The 16,362-nt window shown below is 43.0% G+C and overlaps 1 protein-coding gene across 1 annotated transcript in view; it reads left to right on the forward strand.

Annotated features, from left to right (window-relative positions):
• The window catches only part of smg6 (SMG6 nonsense mediated mRNA decay factor), a 146,669-nt gene that overhangs the window by 50,306 nt on the left and 80,001 nt on the right, over positions 1-16,362 (forward strand). The window contains exon 11 of the mRNA XM_042338403.1: positions 11,035-11,151. Coding sequence (XP_042194337.1) covers positions 11,035-11,151 — 117 coding nt within the window. The remainder of the gene's footprint in view (positions 1-11,034; positions 11,152-16,362) is intronic.

Below are 16,362 nucleotides of genomic sequence, written 5' to 3' on the forward strand. Positions count from 1 at the left end.
CAATTTGTGCACAACAATGCTCCACAAACACCAATATTTATCTGGGGGATTACTGGCCAAGACACTGGGAGAAATTCCCTTTTTTTGAGTATTGCCATGAGATATTTAATGTGTATCTGTACAGACAGGCAGACAGTACTTTGGTTTAACGTCTCGTACGAAACATGGCCCCTCTGGCAATGCAGCGCACCCCTAACACTGCACTGGAGTCTCAGCCTGCACTGTGCGAGTTTAAACTCCAGATTTGGTACTAGCATCGAGGCCAGAGTGCTACCAACTGGACCTGACTGACACCTTTACAAACGCTCTAGCCTCTCCCACCCCTTTAATCTGTTCATCTCTTTGGAAATTGGATGTGTTCACGACATGACTTAAGAAGAGTGCTCCCTCTCGCTCTATAAACTGTCACATCTGTACTTTTAAAGTTATAGAAACAAGACCTTCCTCTTCGATCTACTTAAGGTCATCTCCTCCCTTCCCCTGGCTCGGCGTCAGGCTCCGCCACTGTTAAGCGCTCCGAGACGCTGCAAGTTGTTATTGTGTTAATTTCTGGCTTAATCCCCAATTGCCAGTAAGTGTTTCTTCTTGGCTAGGGTCATCTATTTTTGGCAACTGGCTACAGATGGATTCAGTGTGATTCGTCCGGTGGAGTATTTAGTGTCTGCAAATCTGTATTTGATATCCTGTGCTCCCACACCAAACATTCACTGGTGGAGGTATCTTCCAGCCTACCTCTGCTGCTTGGTTATATTTGTGTAGAGTGCGAGAAGTACATCCTCCTGAGGAAACTCTTGATAACTTGTCACTCCAAGGGAACAGGGCTCAGTAACAAGTTTTCAGTGGAGAATTAGGTGCATGTATAAATACATAAATAAATGTGGCCGGGATATTGACAACATGATGACTTAAGTGGTACTGACAAGTTAAGCCAGGGTCGAGTTATTAGGAGTTTACTGTATGTAGTTTTTTGTTGTTAAACTGTGGGCTTCTGCCAGGTATTCGTCCTGCTGTCTGGTGGTTCCTGCTCTTTGCACTGAGCCCTAAACTGATGTCGGTCCAGGACACTGTGAGCCGAGCAGAGTATGTGTATTGCATGCTGGTGTGAAAGGCATGTGTGCTCCGAGGGCACTTTGTCTTCACCGGATTCGTTCCTGAACAAAACGTGCAAGTGGGTATTACGGGGGAAGAAGAGAGGAGGAAAGTTCTCCACAGTTCTCCAGTCCTAACACTCCACAGCAGAGTGCTCTAAAACACTACTCCACTTCCTGATAACTCCTCCAGTTTATGCAGTTTTATGTCATGTTAGTAAATACTAAAGATTCCAACAGTTATTTGAGTGAGCTTTACTGCTAGATCCTGCACGCAATAGATGGTCTTAAAAAGGCTGCACCTAGTACTTTTGTGATTTACTTACCTTAGTTCACTGGTGAAAAGTAGGCCCTGGAGCTGGTACGTTGTTTGATGTCTCTCCTGTCCCATCTTCCAATGCGGATTTGATCAAACTTCACACCTCAACTCTGATGGAAGCCGTTTAATTGCCTTGCTTTGTTCCAAATTGAAATTCCTCAATTGGCTGCCATTAATCTGAGTATAATCTGCAACCCATTCTGTGTCAAACTACTTTGTGAATAGTCCTGTCATCAGCCTCATGAATTCTCGAGCCTTTAACCAGCAGTGAGTTTTCAGCTAATCTTTTAATCCTATTGCAGCTATTTTGAATGTTGGTACAACTTTATTGAACCTGTTTATAGTACCTCTTATGTCTCCTTGTTTCTTCAAGGATGCTTTTGTTTAGTTTCCATCCTTTCAAATAATATTAATGGTTTAGCCAGGCTGAATGTGGACCTTCTGAAACCCAGTGGAATTTTTAGTCTCTCCCATCTTTCTTTGCCTCTTCTTCTCACCTCGGGTGATGGTGGTTCTTGTAACATGGCTGGATAACTCTTGGTGTTCTGGTTCACACCAGGCAACTTCTGAATACATGTTCTCAATACAGAAGGGTTTGTTTTCCTGCATAAGAAACTTCCATCAGAGAAAACCCTGGAACCCAACAGGACACAGGCAGATTATTGTGAAAGGGTTGGCACCATCTATTTCCAGAACAATGCTGGAGTTATGCTTCATTGTTGGAGGTGGATTCCTTTGGATGAGACATTAATCCAAGGTTCCGACTGCCTAAAGACTACTTGGTACTACTTAAAAAGAGAAAGGGTTTCTCCTGGTGTCCTGGTCAACAATCCTCCCAGATAAAGTGGTCTTTCACTACGTGGCTATTTATGGGACATTGTGTACAACATACGCTTACAAAATACACCTAAACTTGCAGTAAATCCTGTAAAGGGATTTAAGGTGTCCTCCTACCATGAAAGACGCTATATCAAATGCAAGGATTTATTTTATTTATTTATCTCTTTGGCTGCCCTTAGTCCACCTTACCGCATTATTTCCCACCCTGCTCTGGCCCCTGCTCCATCTCTGCGAAGCATTTTGAGACGTTTTCCTTAATGAAAGGCACAATTTAAGTGCAAATTGTTGCCAGCAATCATATAGACTAGTGGAACATTATAAGTAATCTTGAAACTTTACAGCAATATAACCAGATAATATGAAGGTAATATTTTTGAACCGCATGTGTAAGGATCTCTGTTTTCCGAGCTCAGTGAGCTTGTGCTCTTTTTGCAACATGCTAGGACTTGAAGGACAGTTGGCCTACATGATTGATGATGCTGTTGTGTGCTAACAGCAAAGCTTGAACACACTAATTGTGCGTGTGTTGCCATCTTTTATTTGCTGCACGCTTAACCTTTGGCGAAACTAATATCTTTCATAGATGCTGTTTGCTTTTTGGTTTGCTGCTGAACTGAGTTTGTGTGATGGTTTGTCTCACTCTGTCAGATTTCAGCGTCTCGAAGTGATATTTGAGCTATTATCTGCATCCAAGATGTGGTATTGCAGATGGGTGGATTATGGAGTCTAAACGGGTGCATTGATTGTAAGGTTCGGGTGTTGGTTGCTAATTTCATGTGGAGTTTGGCAAAAATGTATACAGAACCACGCAACATCTGTAGGGATCATGGCTTTATAGCTTTCTTGCGAGCATCAGCATTCAGTTTATTTTCGGTAAACATTTGACTTGCCTTCTATCTTTCCTCCTCCAACCTTACAAAAGTGGGTTGAATGCAGATTATGAAATCCTCTCTTCCAAGGCATTGGGATTAGGAGATCTAACAAGGTCTACTAAACTGGTGAAACAGGCTGAATGAGGTAACGGTCTCCTGTTTGTTTTCCTATGCCCCCCCCCATCCCAGACACACACACACATCTTTAGGACAATTCTATTCTTGTGACCTACTGCCTCATTCAAAAAAAATCCTGGCATTGGGCCAACCTGTGTCCCACTCCGCTGCAGCCACTCAAATGGAGGCTGTATTAAAACAATTTAGTGAAATGAGTAATTACATTGTGCCTGACCTGCCCAAATCTGTAGGTAATTATTTATCTTGGCCATTAGATATTGTAATTGTGAATAAATAAAAAAAATCCAGACATAAGTTCAGAGCATACTTATGTGTGGCTTCCATGCATATTCCAAGTTGCAGGCAGTTCCTGTAGCAGTAGGCACTGTGTGTGGATTTAGGTGACTGCTGGCTGCTCTGAGAGTGTCAGAAGGCTTTAAACTGGAGCTGCATTTAATAATAATAACAATCCTTGCGTTTGATATAGCGCCTTATCAAGTCGTTGGAACGTCTCAAAGCGCTTTGCAGAATATACTGTAAAGTTGATTGACTGTATATTTTGCGTGTCCCACAAACAATCGTGGATTAAGTGATTAAGTAATTTTTTTTATTTTTGGGGCAAGGGATTATTACCCCCGGAAAGTGATCCGCCACACCGACTTCGGCTTGGTGTGCAGGAAGACTTGCCTGCTGAAGCATTTCAAGTCTGCAAGTGAAACCGAGTGAGACCGTGGGGCGAGTTAAATTAAAACAATCCCAAAAAGGAGGCCCTCTTCTCCACTTGTGAAGAGTGATGCAATTAGTTATCTTTGCAGGAAAATTCCACTGGTCGGTTAAGTTACTGACCTCAGCAGTGTATGCTTGTGTAATGCCCCCAGTGGAAATCTTTCCTCCTTACCCTGAACAAAAAGAGTTGAACCAGCGAGGTAAAGGGCAGAGAGTAACCCTTACAGACATTTTAAAGTGTTCTTACAAAGTTCAAAAGAAGGGGGAATGTGAAGTTTCTCATCTTATTATTGTAATCATTAAAGGGCCATTTATTTCAATTTCCAGACATCCTCTTGTCAATTATTTTCGGACAGTACCATCTGTATCCTCTTCAATCAGGTAACAGCCTGGTTTAGTTGGTAGCACCCTCTCCTCTCAGTCAAAAGGTTGTGGGTTCAAATCCCTGACTGTCCAGTGCCTTCGGACATCCTCCTGACGTGAAAGGCGCTATACAAATGTAATTTTGTATTGTATTCTATACCCACAGTGGGGACTTTGGACAGTCTAGGCTGACCCTCCAGTGCAGTGCTGGGAGAGTGCAGAGAAGTTAAACTGGAGTCCTGTCTGCCTGTTCAGGTGGACGTTAAAGATCCTGCGGCGCTATTCAAAAGCAGAAGGAAGTTTTCTCAATGCCAACAATCCCCCTGATAAAAACTGGTCACTCACTTCATGGCTGTGTGCATATTGACTGCCATGTTCGCCTACAAAATACACTGTCACTACACGTTAAAATGGATCCTGTGAAGCACTGTTGAGAGTCATGACGACGTGCTGAGATGTTAGATGAAATGAAAGGTTTATTATTATAATTATTATTAAATCGTCCCTGGCTTTGCATGCGTGTCATTTAATAGTGGTAGAGGTATCGTGGATTGGAGAGCTGTGACGAGGCTGGGCTGCACAGCTGGAGCGCAGTTGATGCAGTGTAAGTTCTTGCCAACGTTTGGATTGTGTTTACATTTTCCCAGATTTAAAGCATGTTTTTGGCCTCACTCATCCTTCCTCTCAGGGAGTCTCCTCTCCAGGCCGCCCACGGTCAGGTGAGTGGGCGAGACACGTGACAACGGCAATAGCAGTCAATGGCGATGCTCACATGCGTTTCGCAGTCGTCTCTGTGCTCGATTGCTGATGCGTGTCTTTAGTTCTTAACCAGAGGTTAAACATAGGGTGGGAAAATTCAAGTAGTTTTCAGTCAACGGGGGGATCGGAGGGACAGTCATTCCACACTTCCTGTCAGTGAGGCACGCACACACACTCTGTGGCTTCTGCTCTGATGCATCAGTTGAATTTTCACTATCTAATAATAGGGACTATCATTTTTTTTGTGTGTGTGTGTGTGATCTCCAAACCTGCTGACTACGGTTGTGTATGTCACTCTGCAAATGTACCAAAACTGTGACAACATCTTGTGTCTATATCCTGCGAATACGTCCTGTAAGCCAAAAATGATCAAGTCTTCTGGAGATTCTTTAACACACAGCACGTGCCTCGTCTGCTGGCTGCATTGCCCTGAGTGGGCAACATGGGCATCAAATAAAAAAGGAGTCCCATAGCGTAGTAGCTGGCGGGCTCACCTCTCGAGCGAGAGGACCGACCCGGATTCGATTCCCGGGTGGGGCAAAATCTTAGGCAAGTTTTCTTACACGCCTCTGTTTAGCAGTAAGTAGGAACCCGGTTGTTAGAACCCAATTGGCGGATTGCTTTCCGGGGGTACTAATCCCTCCCCCCCCAAAAAAAATTACTTAATCATTTGATCCATGACTGTTTGTGGGACACTGCTGATTTTTGCCCACAAAATATACAGTTAATTCACTATACAGCATTTTCTTTGATGCGCTTTGAGACGTCTCAATGACTTGATAAGGCGCTATATCAAATGGAAGGATTATTATTAAGCTGTAGTCTTCAAGAAACAAAATCACCACAGTGGGGCTCTGTCCCTCTGGTCGATGCTGTGTGAGGGTAACATTGGGATGGTTCTGCAGTGCCCTGTCCATCCACCTGTTTGATTCTTTTCCACCCAAACGGGAAAGTTGGTCCTCGAAATACTGTTGTTTGTGAGAAGTCGGATCGTTCTCTACTCTTCAATTCAGAAAAAGGCCTGTAACATAACATAATGGAAATTTCCTTCACCTTTGCCATGATGTGGGATTTTATAACTAAATTCTCAAAGCTCTTGGTATTGAGAGCCTTATCCAGCGAGTTCAGAATTTGCAATCTTTAACTCCCACAAGCTGACTCTGTGTGTGAGCAACTATGCCTCCACAGGGATTACGGGTGGTTCTGATGTTCTGATAAATTTTCTGAATCCTCCAAAAGGAACAATTAGACCTCTTCTCCCATCACTGTTTTATAACTAATCTCTCTGGTGGTTGCCCTTTGTCCGTGCTCCAGGGGTGACACGGACACAATTAATAGATTTGGCATTATTCAATGAGCAGTAAGCAGTCCTGCACAACAAACATCACTAAATGTCTGCAGCAGTGCCGATAGCCTACAGATATTTTTCTTCCAGTAACACAGAAGCCTTCTGCAGCACTGCCTTTAGGAACCACATATAAAGCACGTGTGACTGACTGTGGAAAGAGAAAAGACCATGTGACCAGCTAAAGGCTTCCCTTTAGGTTGGTGTTGGATCAAGTTGCTCATTACTTGCAGTGTGGATTGGCACAGAACTAATCTGTTTTAACACAAGGTGTTTTTTNCTTTAACTTCATAAACCACAATTCACACGCATTTCACAAGATTACCAAAAGATTATTAGGGTTTTTTTTTTACATAGACCTCACCCACCCTGCTCCTTAAAGCTTGCATTTCTGAGGGCTGTTTCAGTGATAGTTTGCAGAACTTTGGCCTGGTTTCCATCAGTGACGGGGTAACCTTCAGTAGAATTCTGTTCTTTGCTGTATTTTAAAAGACTTGATACCGTATTCAGGCACCAAAAGAATTGTGTTGGTTCCATGGGCTTCAGAGCAACACTGCGCCTCTAATGGTTTTATTCTTTCCCTGCAAATCTCCAGTTTGCTGCTCCTTTAGGAAGATTGTGAAGGTGCATGCACTCAATCCCACTTGTTTGCTGTGTGCAAATTGCCTGCCATGTTCGTCTACAAACAATCACTACACTTCTTAGTAAAATCCTATGAGAAGTCTTGATAGTCGGATAAGGCCTATACCAAATACAAAGATTGTTGTTGTTGTTTTGTAATTGAGGCACAGAGAGAAAAAGCCTTGCTCCTGTCAAGACCAGTTATTCCTCTGGCTTCGCCCTGCACTACCTCTGTGTGCTCCTCTAATCCTACTGGCCTGGCCGCTCCCTTCGCACAGTAAGCTTCATGTCCCCTGCCTCACCATCAATAAGCGAAGAGAAGGGAATTTCTCTCTCCCAGTGTCCTGACCAATAATCCACCAAATAAAATTGGTGACTCACTTCATGGTTGTTTGTGGAACATGCTTTGGGTACATTGGCTGCAAATTCAAGTTGCTACTCTACAGTACATCCTGTGAAATACTTTGAGATGTCCTCCTGACTTGAAAGGCGCTAAATCAAATGCGAAGATTGTTATTTTTTAAGTAGTGTAATGGTGGTGTGTCGGTGGAATGATTGCCGTGACATCCTGTTTGAAGTGGTTGCCCTGCCCTTACCTCGTTCTGTTCCTGTTTATGAAATAAGGATTTGCTGTGAAGTTCATGTTAGGAATTTATTCTAAGAAACTAGCTGAGCTGGCGGGCTACTTACTGATGGACAGGAGCCCCGTGTGCAATTGAGTTGGCTTTGTTTTCTTGGCCAGCCGTCCGGTATTCCTTTCATATCTGGATAAATCTTTCGAGAAATTGGTTCAGTAAGTTGGCAGAATTGTGTCCAGGTATTGAATGGCATTTGAGCGAATTTAGATGAAATGGCCCCTTCCTGTCACCATCACACGCGGGCAGCTGGAGGCCATTGGCTGATCGAAGAGATTCCTATCTATGAGATGCAGAATTTTAGTGATTATGAGAGTAATAAGAGGCAGTGGGTGATGTGATGCTTCAGTCTGTTCTTACTTAATCAAATTTATTTTAATGTTCCTCTCAATATATCTATTCTTACTTTTTCTGCATCTTTTATCCACTCAGCTCCTTTTAAAACCCTGCAAGCCAAAGCACTAGTGGATAGGGTGGTTCCCACTGGACAGGCAGCAGGAAGCTTGCCAGACGATGTCTGAATAGCAATCTATGTGGTGTTTAACTGGTTAAAATCCAGCAGTACCCCCAACACACCCTCTGAAGTCCCTAAGCTTTGGCTCTTGCCAACCTGCGCCTAATGCTCTGGATTTCAGTAAGCAGATTGCTTTCCTCTGGGGAGAGTGTGTACATTCCATTTCAGACACATGGAGTTTTCCATGTGTGGGTGGCATGCATATGTGGAACGCTGTCTGGCTTGGATATTCTTCAGCCCGGTGATGGGTGTCCAGATGTGTCAGCCACCCGGCTGACGGGGGGAAAAAAAATTAGACTCCTTAACTCTGTGCTCTCTGTACGTATCAGCTATCTGCTCTACACAAAATACAAACCCTTGTGAATTGTTTTTTTAAAAAATACTTAAAATGTTTAACCTCAAAATGCCCCTCCCTAGTGGCCTCCGGGGCACTCCACGTTCCACTGGCAAAGCCTCTCAGCAATAAGGAAACCGGACACGTGTCACTGTCAGCACTAGAGGCTCAGAAAATATCTGCTTCGGATTTTGGGGTGCGGTGGGATTTGCTGAAGTGGTACAAATAGTCCCCCTGTTTAAAAAGCAAAAGATTCTGCAAGCACACACAACAGACTACACACAAAAACACACGCAAAGTAAAGCAAATATGTGCAAACTGCAAAAAGTAGTAACTCTACTCTAGTTTTGTCATGTTCTGCTAATTTCTTCTCCCAAATATGCTCTTTGACAATCATTGTTTTATGGGGTGGGGGGTCGAGGGACACTTCATTCTCACAGCCTGAACGTCTGAGAAATACATTTTTTGATTTCTTAAGTCAGTTGTTGATTGCCCCATCGGCGGACGTCAGGGCTGCCAGCTGAAGAACAATTGAATAGTCTTATTAGTTTATAGAGAGAGGAGACGCGCTGGTAAATGATCTAGTGCTAATTAGAAAGGCACAACATCCTGCCATGTGTTGGCCCTCTCCGCCTTTGTTTCCTGACCCACTATTCAGCCTGCTGACTTTTGTTTCAAGTTTTCCCAACTGTACGTCTCAGTCCTAAAGAGGCTATGTCTGGGTTTGTGAGAATGTACAATAAGTTTATTCATCTCCTTTTGATTTGACCATTTGTCTGCTAACCTCATACAAGACATGTTTAAAGGCCGTTTTACATTGTCAATGTGTTGGCGATTAAAGTAATATTAGTCACTTTTTTTCTCTCCATCTCACACACCCACACACACACATTCACACCCTCTCCCTCTTTCCTCCCCCCTCTCTCTTCTTCCCTGTCCCTCTTTCCTGTGAGTGTTGCAGATTCCTGGTACATTGCTTTAACTTTCGGCTCTCTGTACCTGAAAACATCTGACCCTGGTTGGTGATGCTATCTGCCCAGTGGTAGATCATTGTGCTTATAACAGTGCTGGGACTGTCTCCCTGTTGTTGGAGTGCTCAGGCCTGTGTGCTCCTCTCCAAACTAATGTGGCAAATAACAGTTTTAAATAGACTTATTTGTGCAATTTCATGACCTGACCTGATTTCACTCCTGTGGTAATGTAGTTTCAATATGCTCTGTGCATTATAAGCACCTTTGTGTGAAGGAGGAGCTCTCCTTGAGGGCTGTGATATTCCCCAACTATAGTAATGATTCAGTTCGTAAACTTGCTCCTGGTGTGGAACCTGCTGCTCTGATCTTTTGAGGTGAATTAATGTTCTGTTTCATGCTGTTCCTGTGAGGTCCATCTGGGCGTTAAGCTGGCATGGAAATGAAAAAACAGAGTGAGACAGGCGTGGCTGTTACAAGTGGAGTCATGTCCACATCTACCTCCTTCAAACCTTTGAGCAGAAGGTCTTGTTTTAACCCCGTGGGAACCTTACTGGCTTTATTTGTAGATGAATGGTGGAAACGTTCCCAATGGATAGCTATTGGCTCCGGGTTGGAGAACGCCTCATTCTCCCCCATTGGGAGGGCGTTTAGATAGTAAACAGCTCACAACTTTCTCCACATCATTCCCAATAGCACTGAGAATAAGTGCTCGAAAGTGCATGACAATGAGCCTGTGCCCAGTTCCCTATCTCAATTATTTCATTCAGATTTATGTTCTTTGGGGAGTAACTGTTCTCGGTTGCTTAAGGTCATTGGTACTCCAAACAGAATTTTTTATTCAATATGAAATTTGTCATTAATATTATTTAAGGAGTAGGAGAAAAGCCTACAGTACTGTATAATGCCCTGCCCAGAACAGGAACTTAATCCAGCAACCAGACCCCACATACCACAGTACTAATAGGGACAAGGATAGGTCAGGATATCAAGGGATATGGGGCAAGTGCAGGTAATTGGCGTTGAGGTACAGATCAGCCATGATTTATAGAATGGCAGAACAGGCTCGAGGGGCTGAATGGCCTATGCCTGTTTCTATGACAACTAAATAGGATTGACCGTTCTGCATACATTGCCCTTCCTACACTTTCAACAGCAATGGTAACAGGAACAAGCTACCTGCATGGCCAGTATAGTGTTCTGCGAGCTCAGTGCAAACTCTCTAAACCAGCTCCGAACTGATGTGTATAATATTACAATTGTTGGCTTTTGCCCAGTCTTCATTCTGCTTGAATCTTGAGCTATAAATATTACCTAACTGGTAATTTACTTGTAAAACTTTACAGATGTCTGGGGTTGTGGTGAGGTACAGGAATTATGTACAACAGTTTAGAAAGCCATCCTGATGATGGTTATAATTAACCCTTTGTTGAAGAGCAATGCACGGTAGACTTATGGCAAGCAGAGGTTTCTGACTGACTGTAAATCTAACTAATGCTACTCGTTTTTCTTTGTTCCCTCTCCGTCTGATAGATTCTAGCTCCGAGAACTGCCGCTCGGTGATCCAGGAGAACGCCACAGCCCTGGGTCTGGCCATGTTCGGGCTTCTTGTGGATCGCTGCATTCAACAGTTGAGAGAAGCTGCGAAAGGTAACTGTATGTACCAGTGCTGTGCTGTAAATCTGGATGCATGTTTCCCCCACTTAGTGTTGGCACAGTTCCGTATTAGTGTTGGCACAGTTCCTTCGAGGTACTGTAAACATGCCACATAAATGCCCTTTTTCGACGGATATATTCCTCTGACCTCGCTGAGTTGGGAGTTCTGTTCTGGGCTTTTATGGGGTATTTCCAAACAAATGTCTACTGTCGTTACACAAAATGATATGTTGGAATGCTGTAATCATACCTTTTACACTGACCCTCAATTTCCACAAGTACTTTCACACTCAGCTGCAGTGTTCTTGGTTCAAAAGTCAGAGCAGAGAGCTGAAGCAATCAGGTTTGTCCAGTTGGTGTCGTGAATGGGAGGATGCAGATTTGCAACGTGAGTTCATACAACATGTTAGTGAGATAAAGGATGAAATGACAGGCTGGGTCACCTGGCTGCACTTTCTGCATCTCCTATAGGCAGTTACCGAGCCTTGGTTGGTTGGTTGTGGAATGTTGCTCGTATAGATTGGCTGCTGCGTTTACCTACACAACATTCTTATATTAAACGGAAGTTTGTTTCATGCACTTATTTTTTATTCATCACCTCTTTTCAATTGAGTCATGAATATAATAATTCTTACATTTGGTTTAGCACCTTCATGTCTAGAGGACAACCCAAAGCGCTTCACAGGAGATACTGTAAAGTGCAGTGACTTTTTTTTAATTTGTATGTGTGTGTGGCCGAACGCAGCAACCAATTTGCGCATAACAATGTCCCACAAACAGTCATGAAGTGAATGAACAATTTATTTAGGGAATTATATGTTTGTTTATCAGCTTGTTATGGTGCTGGTATAACATATTCAACATGGAGTCCAGGATCTAAGGTAATAGCCTACGGATCAGCCATTTCCAAACCTTTGATCCGGTTTAATCTCTGCTGATATTTTGACAGTTCAAGGGAGCAATTTAATCCGTCTGCATCTACAGGAAATTACAGCATTTTATTGATAGCAAAACTTTGTAAAAAGCTTTCTGCAAAGCACATGGCACGTGCCTACTGTTTGTCGAACTTGACTTGGACAATGGAATGTAATCAGTCCCTTGCTCCCTCTCAAAGTTGCTGTCATTGTTCCCTCTGAATGGTTGTGTTTGCAGTGTGAGTGATGTTTTATTGCATTGGTGCGTTTACAGACGTGCCTTAAATCAGTGGCAGTGCATGGAGATGGGTTAGGGTGATTGGGTTGGGTCATTGTGGTTCTTCTGAAGCCCGTCCCCTTGAATGATTGATTGCTTCTGAGGAGCAAATATTTTTCAGATGCCTTGATTTGAAAATGTTAAAGCTTTTGTATCTGAAAGGATCACTTTCCTCTGGAGATAGACTGCTTTCAGGAAAACAATTCCATTCGCTGAATGAATTTGAACTCTCTTCCTTCATGATTTACTGTCGGGTTTTGAATACTCCTGAATTGGTTCCAGAAAGTGTCTGCTTTGCACAGTGCTGCCCCTTTAACCCTCGAAGAACCGCGGTGGTGTTTGTGCCAACTGTTGTATTGTTCTTGCTGTAGGCTGTGGTTTATGGCTTTAGGTTTACTCTGATCAATGCCCAACACCGGCCCTGAAAAGATATAATTGATGCAGCATGTCGAAAAGGGCTCAAGAGGATAGATACCTCCAGTGCTAACTGTTACCTTTAATACTAGGGCTGAAATGGAGTGCTGTTAGTTTGATTGCATTTCTTGTTTTCAAAACTATTTAAAAACCATCATGCACAGAATTATGGATGGTTAGGAATGAGTAATAAGGCGGTAATTCAATCTTTGGATTGAGATGACGTACATAAACTACGAGAACTGCGCTTGTGGTGCATTGTGTCATCTGAACTCTCAATTTAATTACAGCTGTTATTCACTGCAACCATCTGTACACTGCTATAATATATGCGCCATAGCCCAAATAAAATGAAAACCATACTAAACACAGTTGTTGAATTTAGACACCTAGGGCAGTGGATATTGTGATGTTCTCACCTTTGAAGATTGCCACTGCAGTCCCAGGAAGGAAAGGTAAGCCATTCTTGTACAGTTTCAAGACAGAGTTTTTCTGGACTTTGAGCTTCTGATTGTTTTTGCTGGAACAGCGAGTTTTAAAAATCGGAATGCCGAAAAGAAATTCAGTCCGTCCGGCCAGGCGCTGTCGGGCAAAGAATGTAATAGCTACTCTTCTTCCCACCCCTGCCGCCCCTTAATGGCCTACTCACTGCTGCTGTTAATATACTGATAAACACCCTTGGAATGCACCCCAGTTGGCTGAGGGCTTGCTTACAGTGCGGATCTCCTGTGGCTTGTGGCACTGGCTTGTCACCTTCCCACACACACACATATATAAAAAAGACTGACTTCCAAGTTGTCAGGTCACTGCTGATGTCACTTCATAAAGAAAATGATAGATGTATCTATCGTGTGTGTATACATAGTGTGTATTCACAGCGTGCAGTGCCTGACAACAACGTGCATTTATACCGTGCCGTTCACCCAAGTAGCGTCTTTCAGCGCTTATGTCAACAATGATTCCTGCAATTGCACACGGTGGTGACCTGATGCACTGGTAACTCATTATGACAGTATCTCATTTTTTGGATTTGAGACGCCCCGTTACAACATAGAAAACATAGACTTCTATAGCGCAGAAGAGGGCCATTTGGCTCATCAAGCTTGCACCGGCTCACAGAGCTAGGATATCGCTTCAATCCCACAGCCCCACCTTATCCCCAAATCCCCTGCAAGTCCCTCTCTTTCATACAGTCTGTCAGCTTTCCTCTTTAAAGTTACAGTGGACTTCTTGCATCTATGTCCCCCAGTCACTGACTTCCCAACCAGGAGAAATAACATAATAATAATAATCCTTGCATTTGAAATAGCGCCGTATCATGTCTTCGAGACATCTCAGAAGAGTTTCACAGAATATACTGTAAAGTGAATTGACTGTATATTTTGTGGGTAAAACACGGCAGCCAATTGCGCACAGCAGCATCCCCACAAACGGTCGTGGATTGAGTGACCATATGTTTTTTAAGGGATTATTACCCTCAGAAAAGCAATCCCTCTATTTACTCTCACAAAACCCCACATGATTTTTATCCTTGCCTCAATCAATCTCTCTTCATAACCGAGGGTTGCCCTGGATATGGTTCAGTTCATTCATTGCCTGCAACCCTGGAACTGTACAAGAAGGAAGTGCAGTTTAAGCTTACTTTTGACCTTGTCTCGTTTCTTGCCAGGATAGTTCAGGACAAGGCTAGCTGGAATAATCAAGGAAGAAATCTTACCAAAATGTAGTGACAAGCTGGAGGCTGCTTAATGGGCTTAGTCTGAAGGAGATTCACTCTGGAGGTTTCCTCACTGGTTTACCAGAATTAAAATTAATTTGCTTACTAACAGACTGGTCGAGTTACTTGCAAATATTCGTAGATGATTTGTACACCACAGGAAATGAGGGTGACTTTATGTTGTGCTCAATGCAAGGAAGCAGTTCATAGCAGTATTCACTATTACCGTTGCAATTGATGATACACAGATGGCAAAATATTTTTAGCTTTAAAAGCACCCAGTCGTCCAGGTTTAGACTTGTCTAGAACCCAGATCTGTAAGAATGCGCCTCAAAACATTTTCATGACAGCTTTTTTTGAAGAGCTCAAAAAATGTTATAAACTTGTGTGTTTGTGCTAGACTTTTGCAGTATAATGATGTGAGAGATGCCACATTTTATGATTGAAAAAAAAATGCTCTGGAAAACAAGCAAGCCGTTTATTCTGCTGGGGCTTTGTCTGAACCTCTGTGAAGCCCCACTGAGAAATGTTCTTCCTGAACTGTCTGTAAAAAGCACAGAATTATCCCATTTGTTGCAGAAGAAAGAGGATCGATGAAGCAATTAATAGGGGTTAATTGAAGCAATTAGGAAGCAGCAAATGCAATGTAGTGAGTCGTTGAATTCCTGAGTGCGGATAATTCAATCGTTCACTGCGGATGAAAGTTTGGGAGTTGCTCTGTTTAGCGTAACAGGTGGAAACTATTACATCCAGCACCTTACCATTCATAACCCCAACCATGTTGATGGTTTCATGTTGTTGCTTGCACCCTCACTCCAATTTGATAAAGATGTTGCTTTGCAGGTTATCCTGCAGGTTCCTCCATTGCCTCCCTGAGAGGACAGGATTTGGCTGTTCCGGATTTTGTTCAGACTAGATATCGGGGATCCATCCAAGGCGTCTATTTAACTTTTTATATTTATTCATTCTCTCCCCCACCCCTGGCCCCCATACAAGAATGAAATGATACGCTCTAGTTTAACACAGTGTATTCTGTTAAGACCTTTGCGACGTCTCGAAGATGTGATAAGGCACTATATCAAATGCAAGGATTATTATTTTTTAGTATTTGTGTCGTGTGTGGGGAGGGGGGGTGATGAGAGAAACAACATCTATACCATGTGCAGTTTGCAAAACTGTAAATACTGCATGCTTTTACAACTCTGCTAACAAATAATTTCTGTGCTGATTGAGGTGAGATGTCAGTGATAGGGAATTAAATGCTTTTTAACAGTTTTTCATTCTTGGCAGCCAGAGTTTGTCGAGCAGTGCCAGATGAGGTATATTACTGGTTCGATGTCGGGTAAAACTCCCTCTGTGCCAAATCTGTCTTAACCTGTAACACTGAAGAGGCCCACTGCTGGAGTGCGGGTATTCAGTTTCCTGTACCAGCCTTGCTTACGGTCCCTTGAAGTGAGTTGTCCAATTGTTTTCGGATTTGCATTGTGAGTGGACACTTGAGGAGCTGAGTTAGCATTGCCGAAGCTTGTTTCACGTGGAGCTCTCCTCATCAGTTGAGAACATAAGAACAGAAAAAGATCTTTACGCCCAAAAAGTCTTTCTTAATGGATCAACTTCACTTACATGCCTTTTCATCACGTTCCTCAATTTCCTTCTCTTTCCACAAAGGCATCTAAATTCCCTTTGGATTCCATTTACATTATTCCATTTCAATAGTACTCCTTGCTGATCAATTCCTCTATATATATATATAGTGTGCGAAACAAATATACAATGGGTTGTGCCCGACCGCCATTCTGACTCTCTAGTTTATAATTCATGCATTGGATCCCTTCATCATAATGAACGACTTGCCTAATCAGCTTCGGCAACCCCCTCGGAAT

Source organism: Callorhinchus milii, unplaced genomic scaffold (assembly GCF_018977255.1).
Source record: "Callorhinchus milii isolate IMCB2004 unplaced genomic scaffold, IMCB_Cmil_1.0 Scaffold10, whole genome shotgun sequence".
In the NCBI taxonomy this organism is placed as follows: Eukaryota; Metazoa; Chordata; class Chondrichthyes; order Chimaeriformes; family Callorhinchidae; genus Callorhinchus; species Callorhinchus milii.